Below are 25,326 nucleotides of genomic sequence, written 5' to 3' on the forward strand. Positions count from 1 at the left end.
GCCAGGTCGGGGAATACTCCGCTCTGCAAAGGTTGTCGGAGGGCTTTGAAAAGCGGTAGGAATAAGCACGCCCCCTCTCCGGAAGTGAGCGACGCCTGGCGCGGTGCATTGTGGGGGGCGTAGTCCTCCTTCCCAGGCGGTCCTTCGCGGCGTCCCCGGGGCCGACTCCCGAGCGCAGGCGGGCGGCCGGGCAGGCGTCGCAGCGCGGGCCGGCGGGAAGCGTACTCTGGGCACGGGGCGCCGGGCAGGCCCGGCTGCGCCAGGCGGCAGTAGTGGGAGGCCGCCTAAAGCCTCGCGCGGCGCCGCCCGTCGAAGGGCGGGCGGCGGCGGACCGACCCGGCCGTCGAAGGGCGCAGGAGGCCGGAGGGGCCGTGCTGGGCGGCGCGGCGCAGCGCAGCCATGCCTGGCTTTACGTGCTGCGTACCGGGCTGCTACAATAACTCGCACCGGGACAAGGCGCTGCACTTCTACACGTTTCCTAAGGACGCTGAGCTACGGCGCCTGTGGCTGAAGAACGTGTCCCGTGCCGGCGTCAGTGGGTGCTTCTCCACCTTCCAGCCCACCACGGGCCACCGTCTCTGCAGCGTTCACTTCCAGGGCGGCCGCAAGACCTACACGGTGCGTGTCCCCACCATCTTCCCGCTGCGCGGCGTCAATGAGCGCAAAGTAGCGCGCAGACCCGCGGGAGCCGCGGCGGCTCGCCGCAGGCAGCAGCAACAGCAGCAGCAGCAGCAGCAACAACAGCAGCAACAACAGCAGCAGCAACAGCAGCAGCAGCAGCAGCAGCAAGCGTCGCCGTCCGCCTCCACTGCCCAGACCTCCCAGCTGCAGCCCAACCTGGTGTCTGCCTCCGCGGCCGTGCTCCTCACCCTTCAGGCCGCCGTAGACAGCAACCAGGCTCCGGGATCCGTGCCGCCGGCGCCCACCACCCCCACCGGAGAAGACGTGAAGCCCATCGACCTTACTGTGCAAGTGGAGTTCGCAGCCGCAGAGGGTGCGGCCGCAGCAGCTGCTGCGTCGGAGCTAGAGGCCGCCACAGCAGGGCTGGAGGCCGCCGAGTGCCCCATGGGCCCCCAGTTGGTGGTGGTCGGGGAAGAGGGCTTCCCTGACACTGGCTCCGACCACTCTTACTCGCTGTCGTCAGGCACCACGGAGGAGGAGCTGCTGCGCAAGCTGAACGAGCAGCGGGATATCCTGGCGCTGATGGAAGTGAAGATGAAAGAGATGAAGGGCAGCATCCGTCACCTGCGTCTCACCGAGGCCAAGTTGCGCGAAGAACTGCGCGAGAAGGATCGTCTCCTGGCCATGGCTGTGATCCGCAAGAAGCACGGAATGTGAACGGGTCCCCCTGCGGCCTGCGGGAGTCCTCGGGCCGCCGTGGAACTCCCCTGGACTCCCGGGGCACTGGTGACAGTACTGAGGATTAGGGCAGCTGGACTCTTGCTGGTGATCTGGCGATCTCACTTGTTTCCTCCATACACAGCAGTCTGGGGCCTCCGACTCTGCACTGGTGACACCAGCATTTGTGACTTGGTTTACTCTCTTTCCCCAGTTTATGTTGCAGATTCTGGTCAAGCAGAGGCTTCAGAACCAGTGAACTTGAAACTTAACCCCTGAGGGTTGCAGGTGGGATGCCCAGGGACTGTGGGTTTGGGAAAACCACTCCTTAAGGTTGGCCGGCAGTCGGAAGCGATTCTTCTGTGTGTAGTGGTGATAGTTCCAAGTAACATCAGTTCTCCTTTTCATGCTTTTGCTTCCCAGGTGCAGCTCTGTGATTCTGATGGGGACTGGTAGATCTGTGCCTCTTCCTCCTGGGACCTCCCTCCCCAGGGGGACTGGGTGACCTGCTGATGGAGATCCAGCTTGCCAGGGACTTAGGTTTATCCTGTTCTGTTTGCTACTGGTTACAAATTCTATTTTCTGTACAATTAGTCAGACTAAAGTTTTCACTGTGTTTGTTTGGCAGGACAAATTAAACAAAAAGTAAGGTTTGTATTTGGGTTTCGCCATTTTATTTTTTACAAAAACTCAGCTAAGTGTCCTTGAAACGGTGAAATAGGCTTCGGTCTTATTTGAAAGCTTGATGTCGAGTGGAGACGACTCAATGATCAGGTTTCTCTGAAAAGGAGCCCTAAGTACACAGACCCTGGCTTCAGGGGTCCTCACAGAGCTCAAGGCCCAGCTCACCCTAAAGAGTTTGGAAACTACCAGATGGCCGCAGTTTGTCCATGGGTTGTCTCCCTGTGTCCTTTTAACAATAAGAAGCAACTGAGAACTAAGCTGAATTCATACCTACCGCTGAGGGCCTTGACTTCTTAGCTGGAGTTGATTTTTGCTCGCCATTTCCTCCCTCAGGTCTAGCACAGTGGCTGGTACACATGTGCATGGATTACTTGATTACTTGGTAAAGACCACAGCTAGATCCAGCCATGGCTCATTTAGGCACAGATTTGCACAGAGCTCTTGTCCTTCAGTGTAAAGGGGCTGGACTCATAGAGGGTATTAAAGCGTTGGGATTTGTGGTTGGCTACTTCTGTTTTTCTTCAGATTGGATATGAGTGGTGGTGGGGTGACATTTTTATCTATAGCTTTGAGTAATTTAGCTCAAAGCCAATAAAGAGAGGTGAATGCCTTTAAAGTGAGTCCTGTTTAGGTGTTGGGACACAAAATCGACTTTCTTGGGCTACATAAAATGATTCCCTTCTCTGTGTTAGACACAATACCTAGGGACCTGCCTTGTGGCTGCAAGGTGGAGTGGCACAAAAACTAGTCTCTGCTTCCCTTCATGTCGCTGGGCACAAATAATTTGGTGGGGAAGTGAGGGTGGTGTAGCATAGGAGCCTGGTGAGGAGTGGGTTCAATCTTTGTCTTCCTAGAGTTAATTCTGGCCCTGGTGGGGGTGGGTTCGATCTTTGCTTTCTTAGGATTAGTTTTGGCTAGTAATAGGTGGTGGAACAGAGCAGTGCATTTCCAGGCCAGCTGGGACAGAAGCCCTTTGCATGCCTCTGTTAGGCCAGTGTCACATGTCCCCACTCTCCTTTGACAGTAGGGCTTCCCCAGACTCCAGCTATACTCTTCAGTGTATCCTTAAACTCGTTTGTTTTGAAATATTTATTTGAAAGAATGACAGAGAGGGAGATTATCTTCCATCCACTGGTTCATTCCCCAAATGGCTCCAACAGCTGGGGCTAGGCCAGGTCAAAACCACATGCCCAGAATGCTATCCAGGTCTCCCGTATGGGTGCAGAGGCCCAATTACTTGGACTGTCATCTGCCACTCTGCCAGCAGAGAGCTGGATTGCAAGCAGAGCAGCCGGGACCGGAGCTTGCACACAGATACGGGATGCAGGTTGTATCACAAGCTTTGCCTGACTGTGCCACAGTGTTGGTTCGGAGCTCCTGTTTTTTGATGAGATTCCTGCTGTTTCTGCTTTGGCTCTCCTGAACCTCTTAGCAGCACTACTTGGACCCTCTCTGGTGTCTGCAGTTAGGTACATACAACGCGTCCAGTGTTTTGGCTTCTTGGAGGACAGATCACCAAGCAAGGGAGTTCCCAGATGGCAGATGCACTACAAACAGGAGCAGAGTTCTCACCAACTTAGTAATAAAAACAGCGCCTAGTCAGGCAGAGTGTAGTTTGAGCGGACTTGGGCTTTAATAAACGGAAATTTGGCCTGGCTTTACCAATCATCCCAGGGAGACGGAGTGGGGGTGAGTAGAATAGGAGTGCTGAGAGATCCTGGGAAGGAGGAATGGCTTGCAGCTGCCTACCTAGAGAATCCTTATAGCTGTTTCTCTTACCTGAGGTCCCCTGGTTTGCCCAACACAGGCTTTTAAATGTTTGTGTTACCAAGGAAATGATGAAATGCGTGTTCAAAGGAAAGGGAGGAGGGCTGTTTACAATCTGGTCTCTTCAGTGATGGGGAAACTGGGTGAGCCGTATCCTTCCACATTGATAAAAATGAAAGTTCTGTCTGCTGCAACAACAACAAAAAAATCAAGAATGTTTTGGAGACCCCTGTCTGCAGAGTGGCCTTCAAAAAGTTCGTGGAAATGCGTATTACGAAAAAACAGGCATGGATTTCAAATTTTTGCTCCAAAATACTTGTAGTTCCATTTTCCACGAACTTTTTGAAATATTCTCCGCCAAGTCTGAGAGTAAAAATTTCTCCAGCCAAGCCCTACCTGAGCAGTGTTTGCGTCTGCTGGAAACCAGCTTTGGGCTCGATTAGCCCCGGAACGGAGCACGAATGTTGGGACAACAGAAGCTGTTGGTTCCACCGGGGTGGGCTAAAGCCGCACAGCTTCCAAGAGGCGGCCAGAACCTCGAAATGGGGGTTTCGGGAGCGGAAACAGTCCAGGGGCCTAGGAAAGGGCGGCTGGGCCAGCTGGGGGCTGGCCGGGCTCCCATAGAGGCGGGGCCAACTCCCCATCCACCGTGCAGCCGGGGCGGGGCCAGGCCAGCTGGGACCGGGCGACAACAGAGCCCTGACCCTTGCCTGGCGCCAACCTCCAGTGTTCCAGAGGCTTCCGCTAGACCACAATTCTCAGGGGCTCGCCCCGGCAGCCTCCCTCCTTGGCTTAGCCTCACCTCCCGCGCCGCGGGCCGTGTCTGGGTCTCCGCGCGTAGCACAGCGGGAATTGTAGTTTTCTCTAGATGCACTGATGCCGGAAACGAAAGGGGTGGTACTACGTTTCCCAGAGTGCAGCGCGGCGGGCAAGGGAAGGCAGGGGGGAAGGGACAGTCGGTCGCAGACCGCGCTGGGTTGCCGCCGCCGCCGCCGCCATCGTGCCAGCCCCTCGGGTGAGTGTCGGGGCTAGAGCGCCGGGGCGGGGGCTGGGCCGCAGAAGCCGCGCTCTGGGCCGTCCGGGGCCTCCGCTGTGAGTCCCTGGGAGGCCCCTCCCCTCCCCTCCTCCTGGCGGCCCGAAGCCGCGCGGGGCCCGGGCCATGTGTCGCGCGCGGCTCCGCCTCCCGCCGGTCTTCTGAGGCGGCGGCCGCGGGGGAACGTAGAGGGAGTCAGACAGGCGCTTATCCGGGCCGTGCGGTCCCCGTGGCTGGTGCACCCGGACTGCGCTGTGGCGAGGGCCCTTTTCTCTGGTCCGGACCTTCCGGATGGAGCTCTCAGGGCCCCGCCCCGTCTAGCCTGGCCCGGCCTGCTGGAGTCCGCAAGCTTTGCAGGCAGGCTAGCTGGCAGACCCCAGTCCCAAGTCCCTCCACCGCCTGCCAAGGATCGGGGATGAGCGGGCCACCTGGCCCGCTCCGGGGTCAGTATGAGTAAGGGTGCCTACCTGCCGCAACTGGACCCTGGGTCCCTTACCCGGTTCCCGTTCCTAGGTGAACACTTCTCTGCTTGACTGCCTGCTGGGAGTTCACGAAACCTGCTTTCTTTGTAGAACCCACGCATAGGTTCTCCTATATGGAGATCAGGGTAGGAAACGCGAGGCGGGAGGGGGTTCTGCACGGCCAGGGGTTTCCACCCTTGGGCGGCCTTGGAAGATCTGGACCTGATGAGGCCGCTCTGGGCTGGTAGGCCAACCCCGCCCTTCTCTATCAGTATCTAGGCCCCACGAGGTTGGTTGCCCGTTAATGGAGGAGAAGGTGAGGTTGGATGTTTGAGTTTCCAAGGCCTTGTTAGAACTCTCAGGCGCAGCACAATTCTCGCATGTTCCCCTCCTGGAGTCAACATAGAATTGCCCTGCCAGAAACGATGACTCCATAGAAATGGGATGATGAGGTGGGATTTAATGCAGAGGGGAAAAGAATCCAGGCCTGAGGTTCATGAGCCTAGTGCCAGAGGAGAGGCTGAGCTTGAAGTGAATCTCGGGGTGGGGCCCATTTGAGCTGTAGGGCTCAGATTTACTCTGGGGCCCTTCTGAAACCTGGGTGAAGGCACTTCTGATTGAATGGTGATAAATTAAGAGACTTATCCAGAGAAGAAAGACTTTGGGACTTGGGGAGCAGTCCCTGTCAAACTTTGATTCCTCTGACCCACCACAGCTTCTGAGCCTCATTTCTGGAAGGGATTATAGCAGCTTGATCTTTGTAGACCTGTCCTTAGCAACTAGCAGAGTACCAGGTGTCTTAGGTAGGAGGGCTGACTTGGGCTTGTGCTGAAAACAACAGCCACTGCCTTCTACCACTGCCCTTTGTGAGCATCTCCCCAGGTGAGAATGTTTCTGGTCAGTGTGCTTTGGGCTTGGAAGTTTTCCTGCAGTTGGACTGGTTCTGCCTAGTCATTCCCTCTGGTCAAGGAGGACAGGCAGGGATGCTGTTCAGAGCTCACCGGGGTTTGCCTTCTCTCTCAACTCCTACAGTCCATGTCCTGGCCTATGAGCACAGAAATTCAGTCTTAGGCAAGGCCCTGTTTCCAGTAGGAGGGACTGACTACCCACAGCTCACTTACAGGGTTCATGGGGTCAGGTCTCTACGCTTGATCTTGGCTAAAAGGCTGAGCAGTGATAAGGGTCAGATCTGACAGAACTAGAAGCAATGATTTCTAGACCCTCCCTAGATTGTCCGGACTGATGCTTTCTAGGACACAGGTTTCAGATGAGCTAGGCTTATGGCTATGGATTAGTTTGCATTATTCTAAGACCCTGGGTAGCTTGCCCTTCAGAGTCAAAAACATATTGTTCCTTCTCCGAGGATACCAGGAGTGGGAGGAATTCAGATCTCTCCTTACTCCAATCTCTACATGTTCCCTGTAATTTCTTTGTTTTGGGATTTGCTAAATACTCCAAGAAGTCCCTGATCTTTCTGGAACTTGGCAGGCCACTGAGGTCTCAGAGATAAGAGAAGCCCGAGGTTCTCCCGAATCTGCGTGTGCCCTCTGTTCATGGAAGATTGACCTAGGAAGTGGAGCCTGACATGAGGCAGTCAGAATATGGGTGCAGAAGTGTAAGGCAGGTGTCAGGGTGCCTGGCTTATCAACCAACTCAAAATATGGTCCCTTAACGACTAGGAGCTCACTTCCCCAAGCCATGCATGTTATTCAGCTGTCTTTCCAGTTGGTAAATTGGGCTGGGATGGGTGACTTAAAGGAGGCAGAATTCTCAAATGTTAGAACCAGAAGGCTCCTTACATTAAGAATTCTAGGATTCCCTGACTAAAGCATTAGAATCTTACGTGAGGTTGCTTTGAGGGAAAGGAGATCTCAGTATTGGGGGTTATAAGAGTAATGTTGGTATTATGTGCTGAGGGCTAAAATGAAGGGAGCTGGGCTCAGCATTGTGGCATAGCAGGTAAAGCCTCTGCCTGCAGTGTCAGCATCCCATGTGGGCACTGGTTCAAGTCCTGGCCCCACCCCACTTCCTTTTTTTTTTTTTTTAAGATTTATTTTATTTTGGCCGGCGCCGTGGCTCAACAGGCTAATCCTCCGCCTTGCGGCGCCGGCACACTGGGTTCTAGTCCCGGTCGGGGCACCGATCCTGTCCCGGTTGCCCCTCTTCCAGGCCAGCTCTCTGCTGTGGCCCGGGAGTGCAGTGGAGGATGGCCCAAGTCCTTGGGCCCTGCACCCCATGGGAGACCAGGAGAAGCACCTGGCTCCTGCCAACGGATCAGCGCGGTGCGCCGGCCGCAGCGCGCTACCGCGGCGGCCATTGGAGGGTGAACCAATGGCAAAAGGAGGACCTTTCTCTCTGTCTCTCTCTCACTGTCCACTCTGCCTGTCAAAAAAAAAAAAAAAAGATTTATTTTATTTTATTTGAAAGGCAGAGTTACAGAGAGGCAGAGGCAGGGAGAGAAAGAGAGGTCTTCCATCTGCTGGTTCACTCCCCCGATGGCTGCAACGGCCAGAGCTGCACCAATCCAAAGCCAGGAGCTTCTTCCGGGTCTCCCACGCCAAGGGGTTGGGCCACCTGCTGCTGCTTTCCTAGGTCATAGCAGAGAGCTGGATCAGAATTAGAGCAGCCGGGGCTTGTACCAGCACCCATATGGGATGCTGGCACTGCAGGTGGCAGCTTTACCCCCTACGCCATCATGCTGGCCCCTGCCCCACTTCTGATCCAGCTGCCTGCTGATGTCCTGGGAAAGCAGCAGAAAATGGCCCAAGTGATTAGGCTTCTGCCACTTACCTGGAGACCCAGAAGAAGCTCCTGGCTTTGGCCTGGCCCTTTCCTGGCCATAGTGGCCATCTGGGGAGTGAATCAGTGGGTGGAAGATCTCTCTTTTGTCTCTATTCTCTTTGTGTAACTCTGACTTTCAAATAAATAAATACGTGTTTAAAAGTATTTTAAAAATAGAATGAAGGAACCTACAGGGACTGTTAATCCTCTGTCGAAGAAGAGGTTTCTGCATGATTAGTGCACCAAAGAGGAGAGACTGTTAGTGGGCCACCTTCTCCAGTGCCTGGCAGCAACCACAGAGGGAAACGTAACTGTGGATTATGGACTCAGCAGTTTAGTGTTCCTTGAGTGAGGCTGTCACCACTCCAGATCGCTATGGCTATTGAGTCTAGTTGCAACTTCTTCTACGACTTGCTGCTCCTTTTTTCTGCAGAGCTCTCTGCTTGGTATTCTCACAGTGCCTGGGAATTGCGTCAGCATTTTATTGTATGTGATTTCCCAGTTCTCTGCCTGGAACCTGGGTTTGTGGCTTCTGCCCTTTTCATTGAGATGCTCTCATGGTTACCTTTTTTTTTTTTTTTTTTTTTAAAGCTTTATTTATTTGAAAGGCAGAGCTACAGAAAGATCCTACATCCACTGGTTCCTGCATCCTGCATCCACTGGCTGCAATGCCTGGAGCTGGGCCTGTTCAAAGCCAAGAGCCAGGAGTTTCTTTGATTCTCTAACCTGGGTGCAGGGGCCCAAGGGCTTGGGCCGTCTTCCACTGCTTTCCCAGGCACATTAACAGAGAGCTGGATCGGAAGTGGAGTAGCTGGGACTTGAATAACTGCCCATATGGGATGCTGGCACTGCAGGCAGTGGCTTTACCTGCTATACCACAGCGCCAGCCCCTCATGGTTACCTTGATTCAAATGCCAAATAGTTTTTCCTGAAGTAGTACCCATCAGGAAGTCCTTCTTGGGTGAAAGAGGAGCCCTCCAGAAAGATGTGAGGTTCAGCAGACCCTGTGGTCTAAGAGGCTTCTTGGTATTTCTTGCTTATGAGGTTAGGAAATGGGGCAGGGGCCAACAGAAACTTCAGGAATGCCAACACTGCATCCTCAGCCCATCCTCACTAGGACCTCCAGGAAAGGAAGGTACCTTTCTGGGCAAGAGGAGTGGATTGAAAGTTTTCCCAAGATGAACAGTCAAAGTTGGACAGAGGGTAGCTGTTAGGCATAATGGTTAAGATGCTACTTGGAAGCCAGCGCCACAGCTCACTAGGCTAATCCTCCACCTGCGGCACCGGCACCCCAGGTTCTAGTCCTGGTCGGGGCACTGGATTCTGTCCCGGTTGCTCCTCTTCCAGTCCAGCTCTCTGCTGTGGCCCGGGAGTGCAGTGGAGGATGGCCCAGGTGCTTGGGCCCTGCACCTGCATGGGAGACCAGGAGGAATTACCTGGCTCCTGGCTTCAGATCAGTGCTGCGTGCCGGCCACAGCGGCCATTTGGAGGGTGAACCAACGGAAGGAAGACCTTTCTCTCTGTCTCTCTCACTGTCTAACTCTGCCCGTCCAAAAAAAAGATGCTACTACTTGGAACGATTGTTTCTCATATTGGAGTGCCTGGGTTAAAGTCCTGGTTCGGTCCTGATTCCATCTTCCTGCTAATGCATACCATGGGAAGCAGTGGCTGTGTTCTTGGTACACACATGGGAGACCTGGGTTGAGTTCCCAGCTCCTGGCTTTGGCCTGGCTCAGTGATGGCTGTTGTAGAAATTTGGAGAGTAGACCATAGGGTAGGTTCTCTTTCTTTCAAAAAATAAACAAACTTTTTTTTCCAAAGATGGACAAGATTTCTTTGGCTTGTGTTGAGCTGAATTCTGTGCAGGGCTTTCACCCACATGGCTACCATGGACCATTTGAGGATGACATTTGTGTGTTTGGAGTTTGGTTTGGCTACTCCTCTACTAATTTTGAGCTTCTGTGATTCTCTTTCTTTGCTTGTGTGGGGCAGGAATTCTTGAATCCCTCCCTGAAAGAGATGGCAGTGTGTCGGTTATTGCTGGAGTGATGGTATGATCATTCTGGCCCGCAGGCCTGTGTGGCACCTTCTTCCTTCTTACCCTGCCAAATGGAGTGTGTCCTCTTGGGCGGAATGCTTTGGGTCTTGCTGAGGCTGGGGATTTCAGTGACAGGGAAGGGAGAACCAGGGCAAGGGGTGGGCCTGCTCATGGACCCCAGGACTTGTGCTACTGATGACCTATGGCCAAGAATGTCTTTCACTATGCTGGGCCTCATTTATTTACTTATTGGAAAGATTTATTTGAAAGATGCAGACACAGAGAGAGAGATCTTCCCTCCTCTGGTTTACTCTCCAAATAGCCACAACAGCTAGGACTGAACTGGGCCAAAGTCAGAATCCAGGAGCTTCATCTGGGTCTTTCATGTGGGTGCAGGAGCCCAGTATGGACCATCTTCCACTGCTTTCCCTGGTGCATTATCAGGGAGCTGGATCAGAAGTGGAGCAGCCGAGACTTGAACCGATCTCCATATGGGATGCTGGCATAGCAGGCCGTGGCTTAACCTGCTATGCCACAAAGCTGGCCTTGTGGCCTTACTCTCTTTTTCTTGCTGTGTGCCAACTCTCAAAGCCCCTAGGCTGGAGACAGGGCTACCAAGTCAATGGAGATCTCCCGTTCATAAGTGGAGTGTATCTGGGGTACCTGAGGGCTGTTTGCCTCAGTATCCTTAGTAAACAGTAAATTCTAGAATGTTTGTTTGTTAAAATATCAGATACTTCAGACCCCGGGTCGGTCTGGGTCGGGTCTTGCCAGGGTAGAAACTAGAAAGCCTGCTGTCCTTTGCAAGGGTCTGTGTGGGGAGCCCCTGGTTCTACTTGCAGGTGGTTTCAGGCCTAGGATAATTCAAATTCTCAATCATTCTTATAGTGCAAACCTGCTTTGACCTGCGCAGCATGTAATCAGGTATTTTTCAACCTGAGGAGCTTGCTGATTTCAAAGGAGAAGAAAAGGACTTTTCCCCCTGCCTCCCGATTTTGCCTCCAGCTGCTTTCTGCTACTCCATAGTGGCCCTCAGCAGTTCCAATCCTGGCCAGTTTTGTGAACATTCTAACACTGGCTATGCCAATGGCATTGTGTGGTCTTCAATTCTTTTTTTTTTTAAAGATTTATTTATTTAAAAGAATTACACAGAGAGAGAAGGAGAAGAAGAGAGGTCTTCCATCCGCTGGTTCACTCCCCAGATGGCCGCAATGACCGGAGCTGCGCAGATCTGGAGCCAGGAGCTTCTTCCAGCTCTCCCACATGGGTGCAGGGGCCCAGGGACTTGCTTTCCACTGCTTTCCCAGGCCACAGCAGAGAGCTGGATCGGAAGTGGAGCAGCCAGGGCTAGAACCGGCGCCCATATGGAATGCCAGCACTGCAGGCGGCAGCTTTACCCACTGCATCACAGTGCCGGCTCCTCAATTCTTTTTTAACCTCTAAGAGTCTTGGTTTCTTCATCTACTAAGTGATGATGATCATAGCAGCTTTATAGGACTTATTGTGAGGCTCAAATGAGAGAATACAAACCAGTGTTTGACTTGCAGGAGACATTCTGGCCACCACCCTTTGGGCTCCATTGTCATGTTTTACTCCCCTCTCTTCTCAGCCTCTGGGTTGCCACGTTGGTGTTGACCAGGCACAGTAGTGGCAGACCATGGGCCTGGTCAGGTAGACTACGCGGGTTCTACTGGGGGAAACAAATTCACGTGTGCCTAAGCAGCAAGTTCACAGATGGGAGCTGTTCAGGACTCAGGTGGGAGATCTTGCTAGCCACCTGGGAAAGAGAGGTACTCAGGGAGGGCAGGGCAGAGAGGACAGACTAGATCTCAGGATTCAGCTTATGGAGCAGTCAGTGCAGACCACTGAGGAAGGGGTGCGGGAAACTCCTAGGCCTTGAGTGTTGGTCCCAGAGAGGGTTTTGTGCTGCGCCATCTGGGCCCCAGACGTTGGCTGATTTCTCTCCAGGCCTGAGGCAGGGGAATGGAGAGCTGGACAGTTGCCATTCCTGGTTCGAGGTCTGACCCATGAGTGGCCTCCCTGTGGGAGGCTGAACTACTCACCTTCTGCCTAGCTGTTGACCTAGTATTCGCCCAGGAACTGATGATAACTCCTTACAGCTGGGTCCTGCCTTATGCCCTCAGTTGATTTCCTGCTGACATCCCCACAATTAGTGATGAGACAGGTCATAGGGTCACACCACAGGGAGAGCCGGAACAGGCCACCAGAGGCAAGGTCTTCGAGGGTGTGGTTTGTGCCTGCTGTTTAGCCAGAGCTGCCCATCAGGTGAGCAGGACCTTGGGAATGGAAGAGGGGGCTGAAGCCAAGTCCCACTTTGCTTAGACCACAGATAGCTGGGTGAGCCACAAAAAGATTGTTTCCTGACAGCTTAAACAGAAGTGTGGGTGGAGGGGAAGTGGGTCACTGGGCCATTTAAATTGAGCAGGGCTTGCCCAGAACTCACTCCTCCTCCAAAGAGGAAGGGCTGGCCTCTTGGCCAGGCTCCCACACATTTGTGCACTTAGTCAACAGTGGTTATTGAGGGCTGGGCTAAGGAAAAGGGGTGGCTAGGGGTGCCCCAGGCAGGGAGACAGACTGTATATATACAAATGTATATATGTGATAATCTCAGGCAGTGATAAATTCTAAGAAAACAATGCTGGGAATAGCTAGATAGCTACTTTATTATTATTATTTTTTAAAGATTTATTTATTTATTTGAAAGGCAGAGTTACAAAGGCAGAGAGATAGGTCTTCCATCTGCTGGTTCACTTCTCAAATGGCCACAGCGGATAGAGCTGGGCCGATCCAAAGCCAGGAGCTAGGAGCTTCTTCTGGTCTCCCACATGGGTGCAGGGGCCCAAGGACTTGGGCCATCCTCCTCTGCTTTCCCGGGCCATAGCAGAGAGCTGGAGCAGAAGTGGAGCAGCTGGGACTCGAACCGGCACCCATATGGGATGCCAGCACTGCAGGCAGCGGCTTTACCCACTATGCTACAGCGCTGGCCCCTGCTACTTTTTTTATTTAAGAGACAAAGTTACACAGAGGGAAAGAGAGAGAGATCAATCTTCTATTCACTGGTTCATTTCCCAAATAGCCCCATTGGTTGGAGCTGGGACAAGCCAAAGCTTGGAGCCTAGAACTCCATCCAGGGCTCCCATGTGGGTGTCAGGGTCCCAAGTACTTGGGCCATCTGCTGCTGCTTTCCCAGGCACATTAGCAGGCTGCTGGATTGGAAATGGAGCAGCTGGGACTCGAATCAGCACTTGCATAGGATGCTGGTGTCATAGGTGGCAGCGTAATCCACTGCACCACAATGCTGGCCCCAATTTTTTATTTTTAATAAAAGTTTATTTTTAAAAAAAGTTTATCTATTTGGGGCCAGCACTGTGTTGTAGATTAAGCCTTTGCCTACAGTACTGGCATGGAAGATCTGTCTCTCTCTCCTCTCTCTGTATCTCTGCCTTTCAAATAAATAAATAAATCTTTTTTTAAAATAAGTTTATCTTTTTTTTTTTTTTTTTTTGACAGGCAGAGTGGACAGTGAGAGAGAGAGACAGAGAGAAAGGTCTTCCCCCGCCGTTGGTTCACCCTCCAATGGCCGCCGCGGTTGGCGCGCTGCGGCCGGCGCACTGCGCTGATCCGATGGCAGGAGCCAGGTGCTTCTCCTGGTCTCCCATGGGGTGCAGGACCCAAGGACTTGGGCCATCCTCCACTGCACTCCCTGGCCACAGCAGAGAGCTGGCCTGGAAGAGGGGCATCCGGGACAGGACCAGTGCCCCGACCGGGACTAGAACCCGGTGTGCTGGCGCCGCAAGGCGGAGGATTAGCCTAGTGAGCCGCGGCGCCGGCCCTCTATTTTTAATTATTTGGAAGGCAGAGAGAGAGAGAGATCTTCCATCTGCTGGGACTCGAACTGGTGGATATATGGGATGCCAGCACTGTAGATGGTGGCTTAAACTGCTATACCACAGCACTGATCCCCAGACAATATTTCAAGTTTTGCCTTTGAAAGTATCTAAAGTTTGAGGATAAACATGAAGTTTTTCTTTTTAAAAGAAAAATATTTATTTATTTATTTATTTGAAAGGCAGAGTTAGAGAGAGAGAGAGAGACCAAGAGAGATTTTCCTTCTACTGGTTCCTTCCCCAAATGGCCTCAGTGACTAGGGCCGAGGCAGGCCAGAGCCAGGAGCCAGGAACTCCATCAGGGACTCCCATGTGGGTGGAAGCCAGGAGCTTCTTCTGGGTCTCCCACATGGGTGCAGGGGCCCAAGGACTTGGGTCATCCTCCACTGCTTTCCCAGGCCATAGCAGAGAGCCGGACTGGAAGAGGGACTGCTGGGACTAGAACTGGCACCCACATGGGATGCCAGCACCACAGGCAGAGGATTAACCCACTGTGCCACGGCGCTGGTCCCCGGAGTCTTTTCTATACCTCAAGAAGCCTGGCCTGTGGTGGCCAGCAGTCTGGATGGAGCAGGAGTTGTGATCAGCAGCCTCAGAAGAGCTATAGAAGAAACCATGAGGGTGGTCAGTCCCCATTCTAAAGTGAGACTGCCTCTGAGGGTTGGCATTTTGTTTCTTTCCAAGGCTGTTATTTCCATAGTAAATTAAGAAATAGGGTTAGAGCTCATGGACATCCTAGGAAAACATTGTCCTAGTCGGGCCTGGACTTAGGGAGAGGCTCTACACTCCTGGTTTTAGACTTAGGAATGTTGCCTCTCAGCCATGAGTGGAAAGCCCTGTGGGGGGTGCTGGGAGATAGGTATGACTAGAACCCCATCAGCCCAGAACCACAGTGCTCAGGTAGAGGAGCAGGGCCCAGGAGTGTTGTTAGGTGTGTTTTTGTATGGGGGCTTGAGTGTGGGAAGGACTCCCCAAATAGGTGGGGTCTGTGGGGTCTGAATGGTGACTTGGAGGAAGAGTAGAAACTAACCAAGCTGATGAGGGGAGGGAGGGTATCCTGGCAGGGGGATTCACCTCTACAAAAAAAAAAAAAAAAAAAAAATGTGAGCAAGCACTCAGTGAGTCTTGGTGTGTGTTTGTGGAGCTGAATCAAGGTAGGAGAGGATGGCTGGGGTAATAGGACAAGTATAGGGGACCACCTGTGTAGCTGAGGATTTGGCCTCTAACCCAAAGGTATGGGATAGATTAGATTATTTTTGTGGTTTAGAGCTCAGGGATGCAGTTAACTGAAACCAGCACTGGTCTTGGCCAAAGTTTGCTTTTCTTATTTGAAAGATAGGGAGAGAGCTGCTATCCACTGGTTCACTCCCAGATGCCTCCAATAGCACCAGACCAAGCTAGTTCAAAGCCAGGAACTCAACCCAGATCTCCCATGGGTGGAAGGAACCGTTTCTTGAGCCATAACCTGCTGCCTTGCAGAGTCTGGATTAGCAGGAAGCTAACGTCAGGAGCCAAGACGGGTATCAAACCCAGGCACTCTAGTGTGGGATGTGGGATTTTAACACCTGCTTGAAGATTTATTTATTTATTTGAAAGGCATAGTTAGAGAGAGAGAGAGAGATATCTTCCATCCACTAGTTCACCCCCGAGATGGCCATAATGGCTGGAGCTATGCCAATCCGAAGCCAGGAGCCTGGAGCCCCCGCTGGATCTCCCACACAGGTGCAGGGACCCAAGGAGTTAGGCCATCCTCCACTGCTTTCCCAGACAATAGCAGAGAGCTGGATTGGAAGAGAAGCAGCTGGGACTTGAACTGGCGCCCATATGGGATGCCAGTACCACAGGCAGAGGCTTAGCCCACTATGCCACAGCACCAGCCCCTGGACATAGTTTTGAAGGTTCCTTCTCAAACTTTCTGGGAGCCTTTCAGCTGTCCTGACCTTCATGGAGCGAGCTCTGCCCTGCCAGAACAGAGGGCCCTCTGTCCTTCTGTCACTCTGCCCCACACACTTTCTCTACCTCTTCAGCCCAGTAATAGTTGTATTAGAAAGCTATCACACCATGAAGAACACTACTGAAAAAGGGAGAACACCCCCATACTTCTGTCCTACCACATTGTAGTGCCTTGTTGACTTTAGTTCAGCTTCCAGCCTTAGTTCCCCTCCCCTCCATCCCCAGCCTCCTGGTTTCCTGTTCTCACGTCTTTTCGTGCCCATAGACCTTTGTTGATGGTGTTTCCTTTTTTTTTTTTTTTTTTTCCTTTTTAAGATTTATTTATTTGAAAGGCAGAATTACAGAGAGAGAGAATCTTCCATCCGCTGGTTCATTCCCCAAATGGCCGCAATGGCTGGAGCTGCACCAGTCTGAAGCCAGGCGCCAGGAGCTTTTTTTTGTGTCTCCCTTGTGGGTGCAGGGGCCTAAGCACTTGGGCCATCCTCCATTGCTTTCCCAGACACCTTAGCAGGGAGCTGGATTGGAAGTACATCAGTGGCCGGCGCCGTGCCTTAACAGGCTAATCCTCCACCTTGCGGCGCCGGCACACCGGGTTCTAGTCCTGGTCGGGGCGCCGGATTCTATCCCGGTTGCCCCTCTTCCAGGCCAGCTCTCTGCTGTGGCCCGGGAAGGCAGTGGAGGATGGCCCAAGTGCTTGGGCCCTGCACCGGCATGGGAGACCAGGAGAAGCACCTGGCTCCTGGCTTCGGATCAGCGAGATGCGCCGGCCGCAGCAGCCATTGGAGGGTGAACCAACGGCAAAAAGGAAGACCTTTCTCTCTGTCTCTCTCTCTCACTATCCACTCTGCCTGTCAAAAAAATAAGGAAGTACAGCAGTGAGGGCTCCAACTGACGCCCAGGTGGAATGCTGCTACGCTTCAAGTCCGCCCCGATGGTGTTTCTTCTTATGTGCATACTCTTTTCCTCAGCTCTCCTTTGATTGCTGCCCAGCCTTGCTGTGCGCCAAAGGCAGAGGGAGAGATGGCCCTTATCCATTCCCCCAGCTTTCCTGCTGCCCCCAGAACTCTCTGGGACTGGGCGGAGCATCCTGCGGGATGTGGTGGATCTAGGCACTCTGAGCTAAGCAGAGTGAACACTGGGGAGGGTTGGGGCAGCAAAGGTGCGGGAGTAGGGAGCTGTGCTCTGCCTGAGGCACTGGCAGTTTGGGCACAGCCAGTCTGTCCCATGGGGATATGACCACGATAGCAGATGTTGAGCCTATGTTTTTCCCACTTGTTGATTTGTTTTTTTGGCAGAGTGTGAATTGAGAAACACATATGTTCCCGTGTAGCAGGCGTGGCCGGATCCAAGCCTTCTCTCCTGCTTGCTTTAGACTTTCTTGGACATTTCTTAGTCATCCCTGCGCTGAGCTTCTATTTTTGTTTCACTACCTCCTAGGGGACTTAAAATAAAACTGGCTTAGTTTCCTGGCTGCTCATTGGCTGAAGTGGTCACAGGCTGTGGGATTGGTTGCACTGTCACTGTCCCTCCCTGCTGGCCTTGAATGAGGTCACAGAGCCTGGAGCAAGCCAGCGCTTACCATGTTGGGCTTTGCCATTTCCCTGGAGAACCTCACAGCCACCAGCAACATCAGGGTTACTATCCCCATTTTACAGCCGAGGTGCCAGAGGCTCTACATCAGATTGCCTCCCTGATGGTTGTCTGCTGGGGTGAACCCACCTATTTTCAGGACGGGGGAGTTCACTTCAGTCACAGACAATGACAGAACAACACACAGTCTGCATTTGTGGCATCCCGGCCTGGGTGTTGAAGGCTTGTCATTCTGTGTGGTCAGCACCTTGTCATCCAGAGTGAGGTGTGAGGCAGAGTGGCTCTCTCACCTGGGCTTTAGTTTTCCAACCAACCTTCTTTTTTTGTTGTTGTTAAGGTTTGTTTGTTTGTTTATTTATTTATTTATTTAAAAGAGTTAGAGACATCATTCATCCACTGGTTCACTCCCCAAATGACTGGAACAGCCAGGGCTAAGCCAGGCCAAACCTAGGAGCCAGGAACTCCATGTTGATAACAGAAGCTCAAGTACTTGGACCATCTTCCACTACTTTCCCAGGTGCAGTAGCGGGGAGCTGGATCAGAAGTTGAGCAGCTGAGACTTGAACCAGGGCTCATATGGGATGCTGGGGTTGTGGTTGGCAGCTTAACCTGCTGTTCAACATCCAGCATTCTTGCAGCCATGGTCTCTGACTGGGAGTGGTGCTCCCCTCTCCCTCAGAAACCAGAGAGAGAGAGCCTCTTGCAATGAAAGCAACATCAAGAAGGGAGGATGGAAGAGACCACATATTTTCCCACACAGCCTCTATTTTCCTTCCTCTCGTGCCTCAACTATTAACTCTGGTCCTCTGAACTCATGCCTCCCCAAAAAACAGGTAGGTGTCACCCCCATCAGTGAGGACATGCTCCAGAAAGGGCAAGGTTGGGTATTGCCTGACCTCCAAGATGTAACCTGCCCCTTTGAGACTTAAGAGAGTCATTTGCTGGTTTTGTCACATATGGGACTTTTTTTTTTTTAAAGATATATTTATTTGAAAAGCAGAGTTGGGGCTGGTGTTGTGTTGTAGTGGGTAAAGCCACTGCCTGTGACGCTGGCATCCCATATGGGTACCAGTTCGAGACCCAGTTGCTCTGCTTCCTTTCCAGCTCTCTGCTAATAGCCTGGGAAAGCTGCAGAGGACGGCCCAAGTGCTTGGGCCCCTGCACCCACGTGGGAGACCCAGAAGAAGCTCCTGGCTCCTGGCTTCAGATTAGCCTAGCTCCAGCATTTGTGGCCATCTGGGGAGTGAACCAGTGGATGAAAGATTTGCTCTCGCTCTCGCTCCCTCTCCCTCCCTCCCTCTCTCTGTCATTCTGGCTTTCAAATAAATAGTAAATAAATCTTAAAAAAAAAAAAAAAAAGAAAAAGAAAGGCAGAGTGACAGAGAGAGGTAAAAAGAGGGATCTTCCATCCGCTGGCTCACTCCCCAAATGTCTTCAACAGCTAGAGCTGGGCCAGGTGGAAGCTAGAAGCCAGGAACTCCTGTGTGGGTGACAGGGACTCAAGTACTTGAGCCATAAGCTGCTGCCTCTCAGATGCATTAGGAAGAAGCGGAATCGGAGTGGAGTAACCAACACTTGAACCAGGCACTGTGATAGGGAATGAGCATCTCAGGCTGCAGCTCAGCCTGCACACATGCCCTCCCCAGGAATGAAGCCTGAAGAGGCTAGTTCCCCTTCACTGTCACTGCCAACCAAGCCTTCGGACAGATCCCGGCACCTGAAGGTTAGGATAGAAGACACTCCACGCATGGATATCAATGTAAAGTGGGAAGGTGGCCATAACTTTACCCTTGCAGATTGTTGAGATAATTGAGATAATCCTTAAAGGCTCCTCCCCTTTTTAGACACTGAAGGGCCTGCACCCTCAGCAACCTTATGTCTGCCACCACCTTGGCACCTCTTTTTCTCATCATCCAGGAGCTCCTCAAAGAAAAGACTGAGTCTGTTACACTTCTTGGCTCCTAGCACTGGTCTGGCTGAAGATAGGAGTCTCCGATTAGTTCCTCAGGGTCTGTCCATGCTCACAGAAGGAACAAATATCAACAAAGGACTCACTGCCTGAGGAAGCCAGAGAGGGATAGAGGTCAGCAAGTGGTTACCTCCTGCTCCCATGGTACCAACACACCCCTCTCTGTCCTGCTGGTCTTTCAGGTCTCAACAAGGCCAGGTGACGCTCCAGAATGGGAGACAAGCCAATTTGGGAGCAGATTGGATCCAGCTTCATTCAACATTACTACCAGTTATTTGATAATGACAGAACCCAACTAGGCGCAATTTACGTAAGTATCCAGCTCCAGGGGATCAGTTCAAGTGCTGGGCCAGTTCACTCACAAGCTCTGGCAGCCCTTGCAGATCTGGCCACATCTCTCTGAATTTCCACCCATGGAATAAAGGGCCAGTGCGTGGCCCAGTTTACTGATTCATAACATTTCCTGCTCTCATCTTCCACAAGACTGAGAAACCTGGTATCCTAGGCTGGGTGTTGTACGCTTGCCATTCTGTGTGGTCAAGGCACATGGTCCTGGCAGTACCTCTGTTCCAGGTTAGTCAGCAGCAGGCAGAGACTAAGGTTTCTGGTGCCCTCTGGAGGCAAAAGCCTGCAGCATCTTTCGTGCAAACCTGAGCTTTTCTAAGAGGTCCCAAGTTCAGCTTCCTTTTGGGGCCAGAAGCTGAATGCTCATGGGAAACAAATGGCAGTATCCCAGGGAGGCTGGCATGTCCTTTGAGAAACCCCTCTATGCAGGCATTGTTTGCTGCTATTTTAGTAATGTTTATATACACCAAAAACTTTTTTTTAAGATTTATTTATTTATTTGAAAGAGTTACAGAGAAAGAGAGCCAGAGGCAGAGAGAGAAAGAGCGCAGGTTCACTCCCCAAATGACTGCAATAGCTGGGGTTGAGCCAGGCCGAAGACAGGAGCCAGGAGTTTCTTCCGAGTCTCCCATGTGGGTACAGGGGCCCAAGTGCCTGGGCCATCTTTCACTGCTTTGCCAGGAGCATTAGCAGGGAGCCAGATCTGAAATGGAGCAGCTGGAACTTGAACCAGCACCTGTATGGCATGCTGACACTGCAGGCGGAGGCTTAACCTTTTATACCATAGCACTAGTCCCCAAGAACTACTTATACATGACTCTACCCAACTTTCAGACACAGAAATGCGATTGATCAGGTGACTGCCTTGCAGGTCTGCCCAAAATCGGGGTAATAGGAGTCTTCTAGACCTAGTTGCAGCCCCTGGCTGGTTGATCTTCTGTGTCTGCCTCAAAATATTAAGGTCCATTCAAAAATTTTGGGAAGAAAGAAAGGAATTTTACCAATGACAACCAGATGCAAAATAGATATTATTTGATGGTCAATTATCATAGAAAAGTTTTTTTTTTAAATTTATTTCATTTTATTTGAAAGGAAGAGTCAGATCTTTCATTTGCGGGTTCACTCTTCAAATAGCCATGTCTGGGGGCCAGTGCCGTGGCTCACGTGGTTAATCCCCCACCTGTAGCGCCAGCATCCCATATGGGCGCCGGGTTCTAGTCCTGGTTGCTCCTCTTCCAGTCCAGCTCTCTGCTGTGGCCCGGGAGGGCAGTGGAGGATGGCCCAAGTGCTTGGGCCCCTGCACCTGCATGGGAGACCAGGAAGAAGCACCTGGCTCCTGGCTTCGGATTGGTGCAGCGCCGGCTGTGGCGCCATTTGGGGAGTGAACCAGCGGAGGGAAGACCTTTCTCTCTCTCTTTCTCTGACTATCTATAACTCTACCTGCCAAATAAAACACACACACACAAATAGCCATGTCTGGGTCAGGCCAAAGCCAGGAGACTGGAACTCCCATCTGGGTCTCAAGTATTTGAGTCACCATCTGCTGCCTTCCAGAATGCACATCAGCAGGAAGCTAGATTAGAAGCAGAGGAGCTGGCTGGCGCCGCGGCTCACTAGGCCAATCCTCCGCCTTGTGGCGCCGGCACACCGGGTTCTAGTCCCGGTCGTGGCACTGATCCTGTCCCGGTTGCCCCTCTTCCAGGCCAGCTCTCTGCTGTGGCCAGGGAGTGCAGTGGAGGATGGCCCAAGTGCTTGGGCCCTGCACCCGCATGGGAGACCAGGAGAAGCACCTGGCTCCTGCCATCGGATCAGCGTGGTGCGCCGGCCGCAGCGCGCTACCACGGCGGCCATTGGAGGGTGAACCAACGGCAAAAGGAAGACCTTTCTCTCTGTCTCTCTCTCACTGTCCACTCTGCCTGTCAAAAATAAAATAAATAAAAAAAAAGAAGAAGAAGAAGCAGAGGAGCTGAGACTTAAACTGGGCACTGTGATATGGGATGTGGGCATCCCAAGCTGCTGTGTCAAACGCTGCCCCAGGAGAGTATTTTGAAAAACTAGAACTGACTCTGTTAGACTGGTAGTGTTGCACGTTGTCTGTTAATTAAAGCAGGCCTGACCCAGAGAGGAGAGTTAGCAAGGTCCTAAAAGAACACAGTATATACGTATGTATATTGTTTCATAATCTTCAGCAAATTTCCTCTTTGAAGATTAGGAAACTCAGACTCAGAAAAATAAGTGACTTACGTAATATCACAGCTAGTGTGTAGCAGAGGCCCTTTTGCGTTCTGTCCCTGAAGGTTGTGAAAGGTGAAAGGGAGGTTTGGGAGGGGTGGGGACGACTTACCTAGTGGGTTGCCTATGGGATTGTCTGTGAAGGCAGAGAGGGTCCCGGACTAGGCCTTGTCAGCCTCTATCCATCCCTGACCCTGTGAGTACCAGAAGGCTCGCTGGAAGGGCCACAGGGGAACTCTGCTATGGCCCTGGAGACGGAGATGAATTGAGATGTTTGCAAGTTATTTCTGAAGACTTCTGTGGAATTGAGGCTTACTGACCTCACAGCAGGTTGGCTTTTGTGTGAACCCAGGCCACCGTGGCACTCCTGACGCACCAGCATGTCTGAGGCCATATGACTTCTTGAATAAAAATGGGAAATGAGCCTAGTGGGTATATTTTGTTAAATAGTCTATCAGCATCTAACCTCAGAAAAAGGATGTGTAATTAAAGAAGTCACAATAGTGTAAAGTTTGGGAGCTACCCTCAGTTCCCTCTGTTCAGATACGGAAACGGAGATGGGCACTCATTTCTCCCATTTTTGGCGTCCTTAGAGACCACTTTTGTGTTCTGAGGCTCTGACCCTGGACTTTGCCTGCCTTTTGCAGATTGATGCGTCATGCCTTACGTGGGAAGGACAGCAGTTCCAAGGGAAAGCTGCCATTGTGGAGAAGTTGTCTGTAAGTAAGGGCCAGAGCTGGGATGCAGGCGACTCCTTCCCACGCCTTCTGGCCTCTTTCAGCCCACTGACCACTCTTTCTCTTGTAGAGCCTTCCCTTCCAGAAAATCCAGCACAGCATCACGGCTCAGGACCATCAGCCCACGCCAGATAGCTGCATCATCAGCATGGTTGTGGGCCAGCTCAAGGTAACAGTGCTGCTGCAGTACTAGGGGAGGGGTGGGCAGGAGAGGAGAACCCTGGGCCCCTGCTCTTCCTGTGCATGTGACCCGGTTATCAATCAGCACGCAAAGTAGCTGTTCAGAGCTGTGTAGTTCAGCATGATAGCCATCAGTCACGTGGAACAATTTTTAAATGACATTTATTAAAATTAAAGTTCTCAGGTCCATTAGCAATGTTTTTGAGTGCTCATAATCAGTCATATGTGACTACCTATTGGACAGTGCTGATATAGAACATTTCTGTGATTACAGAAAGTTCAGTTTGAGAACAGTGGTCTAGAGCCTTTTTGGAAAAGGGACAGGAGATACAGGAGCGAGTTGTAGTGCTAAGACCCTGGGCCCTGACACAACTCAAGGCATAGGTGGCCAGGCCAGCTGTGTACTAAGAGACAGTCCCTCCTAGAGCCCATGCTGCCATTCCCAAGATTAGCTCCTAACCTGCAAAGCAGACTTGCATTTTCCCTTTCCTTCTTATAACCTGTCATCCTCACAACCTTCTGATGGACCCTCAGACCCCTCCCAGAACTCTCAAAGGAACCTGCTCAGTGCCGAAAGATTAAAGCCGGTTCCCTATTTCCAAGAAGCCCCTCCTTCCCAAATGGCCCAATCTCAACTTCCTGGGAATGTGTTGTGGTAGGGCTCAGAGTAACAGGCTCAAATCCTTCCTCTCTGGACAAGGTAGGCAGGGCCTCCTGAATCTAGTGTAGGCATGGAGGGAAGGTGCCTTAAGCCTCTGCAGTGGACCCAGAGGATCATCCTTCTGTCTTGGACCTTACTGTCAGTTTCTCCTGCCTGTCCAAGATGCCCTGCCCAGAGCCTGTGCCCAATAGGCCCTCAGGATGCAGACAGTCTCTCCGGGGAGCTCAGTACCAACTTATAGGCTGGGGTAGAAAGTGGAGCCCCTTCCCATCTTCCCAGTTTCTTCCTGGTATTTCTGTCCAGCTTGGAGCCCCCAGATGACTAATTTGCCTCCTTACTAACATTAATGCACAGAAAAATGGGTGATATTAGAGACAGAGCTGGGTAGCTGACCTGCTTCAAACTATGCCTCATCCTGGTTTTCCGCAGCTGGGCTAGAGTTTCTTGCCATTCTGTTTCCATTGCAGATGTTGTATGATGACAGGAAACAGATCACCTGATGGTGAGACTATGGCTTTCTTTTTTCCTGTAGAGCTGTGACCACATCATAAACCCAGTTTTGAGCCTTTTCTCACGTACTTGCCCATAGTTAGTATTTGCAGCAGTTTCTCCTGATTGGACTGAGTGGCATTATCAAACAGTGAGTCTGTTATGGTTTTTTGATACTGTAAGTTCTGTAATAAGTACTGTGGGATTCTTTCCAAATTTTGGTAACTTGTACCCAGAGACATGAGTTTGGAAGCAGATGCGTCATCTGCTCTGTTGCAGTAGCTAACTTGCTGAAGTATTCTGCACTTGAAGCACAGAACAATGTGAATTGTCATTTCATGGCCACTGCGTCCCAGTGCAGTGTTTGATATATTAATTCATAAATACCTTTTGCCTATACTAGGATTTGAGTACAGTATAGTAGGGCCTGATCCCAAGGTTCGTATTCTTTGCCTCATTCCCCAACTACTAACTCCCTTTCTGTTCCTTGGCTCTCACTGAATCATTTTCTCTTCTTACAGGCTGACGAAGACCCTATCATGGGATTCCACCAGATGTTCCTATTAAAGAACATCAACGATGCTTGGGTTTGCACCAATGACATGTTCAGGCTTGCCCTGCACAACTTCGGCTGACCTCCTCCCAGCCAGGCACTCAACGCTGTTTCCTCCTCCCTCCTCTTCCTGATACTATTCACACTCCTCCAGATGCTCCAAATATCATTCACAAACGAGCAGGGCCATGGTGGGAGAGGGCGCAGTGCGCTGCTGCCACCAAGGTGTTGTGCATGATGTTTGGACTCTAGACTAGTTGCATCTGACAGGAGAAGTTTGTGTTGTACCAGCGCATGCCTTGGAAAGACTTAAATAATGCAAAAGGTTGTCTTTTTTTTTTTTTTTTTTTTAAATCTACTGACAAGTTGCTCTAGTAACCCAAAGAAGTGAAGGAGAAAGCAGCTGCCTCACCGCCCAGATATTGATTTGTTCAGATGTTTCAATGCCTCATGATACAATAAAACCACAAAACTTTTCTTAACAGTTTAAATTGTTTGAATTAGTTTACTAGCTGGCTGGGCATCAGTAATTACCCTGCCCCATTGTCTCTCGTCTCCCTCTCACCTCTGCCCCCAACTCAGCAAAACCTGTTGCAAGGAGAAAACT

General features: G+C 51.7%; 2 protein-coding genes across 2 annotated transcripts; both read left to right on the top strand.

The window, feature by feature from the left end:
• The first annotated feature begins 164 nt into the window (after positions 1-164).
• THAP11 (THAP domain containing 11) lies at positions 165-1,995 on the top strand. The gene has a single exon (XM_062177237.1). It carries the CDS (start codon positions 400-402, stop codon positions 1,336-1,338), a length of 939 nt encoding a protein of 312 aa, XP_062033221.1. The 5' UTR covers positions 165-399; the 3' UTR covers positions 1,339-1,995.
• A 2,701-nt stretch (positions 1,996-4,696) lies between these two features.
• Positions 4,697-25,204, top strand: NUTF2 (nuclear transport factor 2). The gene is made up of 5 exons (XM_062177076.1): positions 4,697-4,804; positions 19,705-19,832; positions 22,747-22,818; positions 22,907-23,005; positions 24,688-25,204. The coding sequence occupies exons 2-5, from the start codon at positions 19,734-19,736 to the stop codon at positions 24,799-24,801; spliced, it is 384 nt and encodes a 127-aa protein (XP_062033060.1). The 5' UTR covers positions 4,697-4,804; positions 19,705-19,733; the 3' UTR covers positions 24,802-25,204.
• The last annotated feature ends 122 nt before the right edge of the window (positions 25,205-25,326 follow it).

The sequence above is a fragment of the Lepus europaeus genome, chromosome 19, assembly GCF_033115175.1.
Source record: "Lepus europaeus isolate LE1 chromosome 19, mLepTim1.pri, whole genome shotgun sequence".
In the NCBI taxonomy this organism is placed as follows: domain Eukaryota; kingdom Metazoa; phylum Chordata; class Mammalia; order Lagomorpha; family Leporidae; genus Lepus; species Lepus europaeus.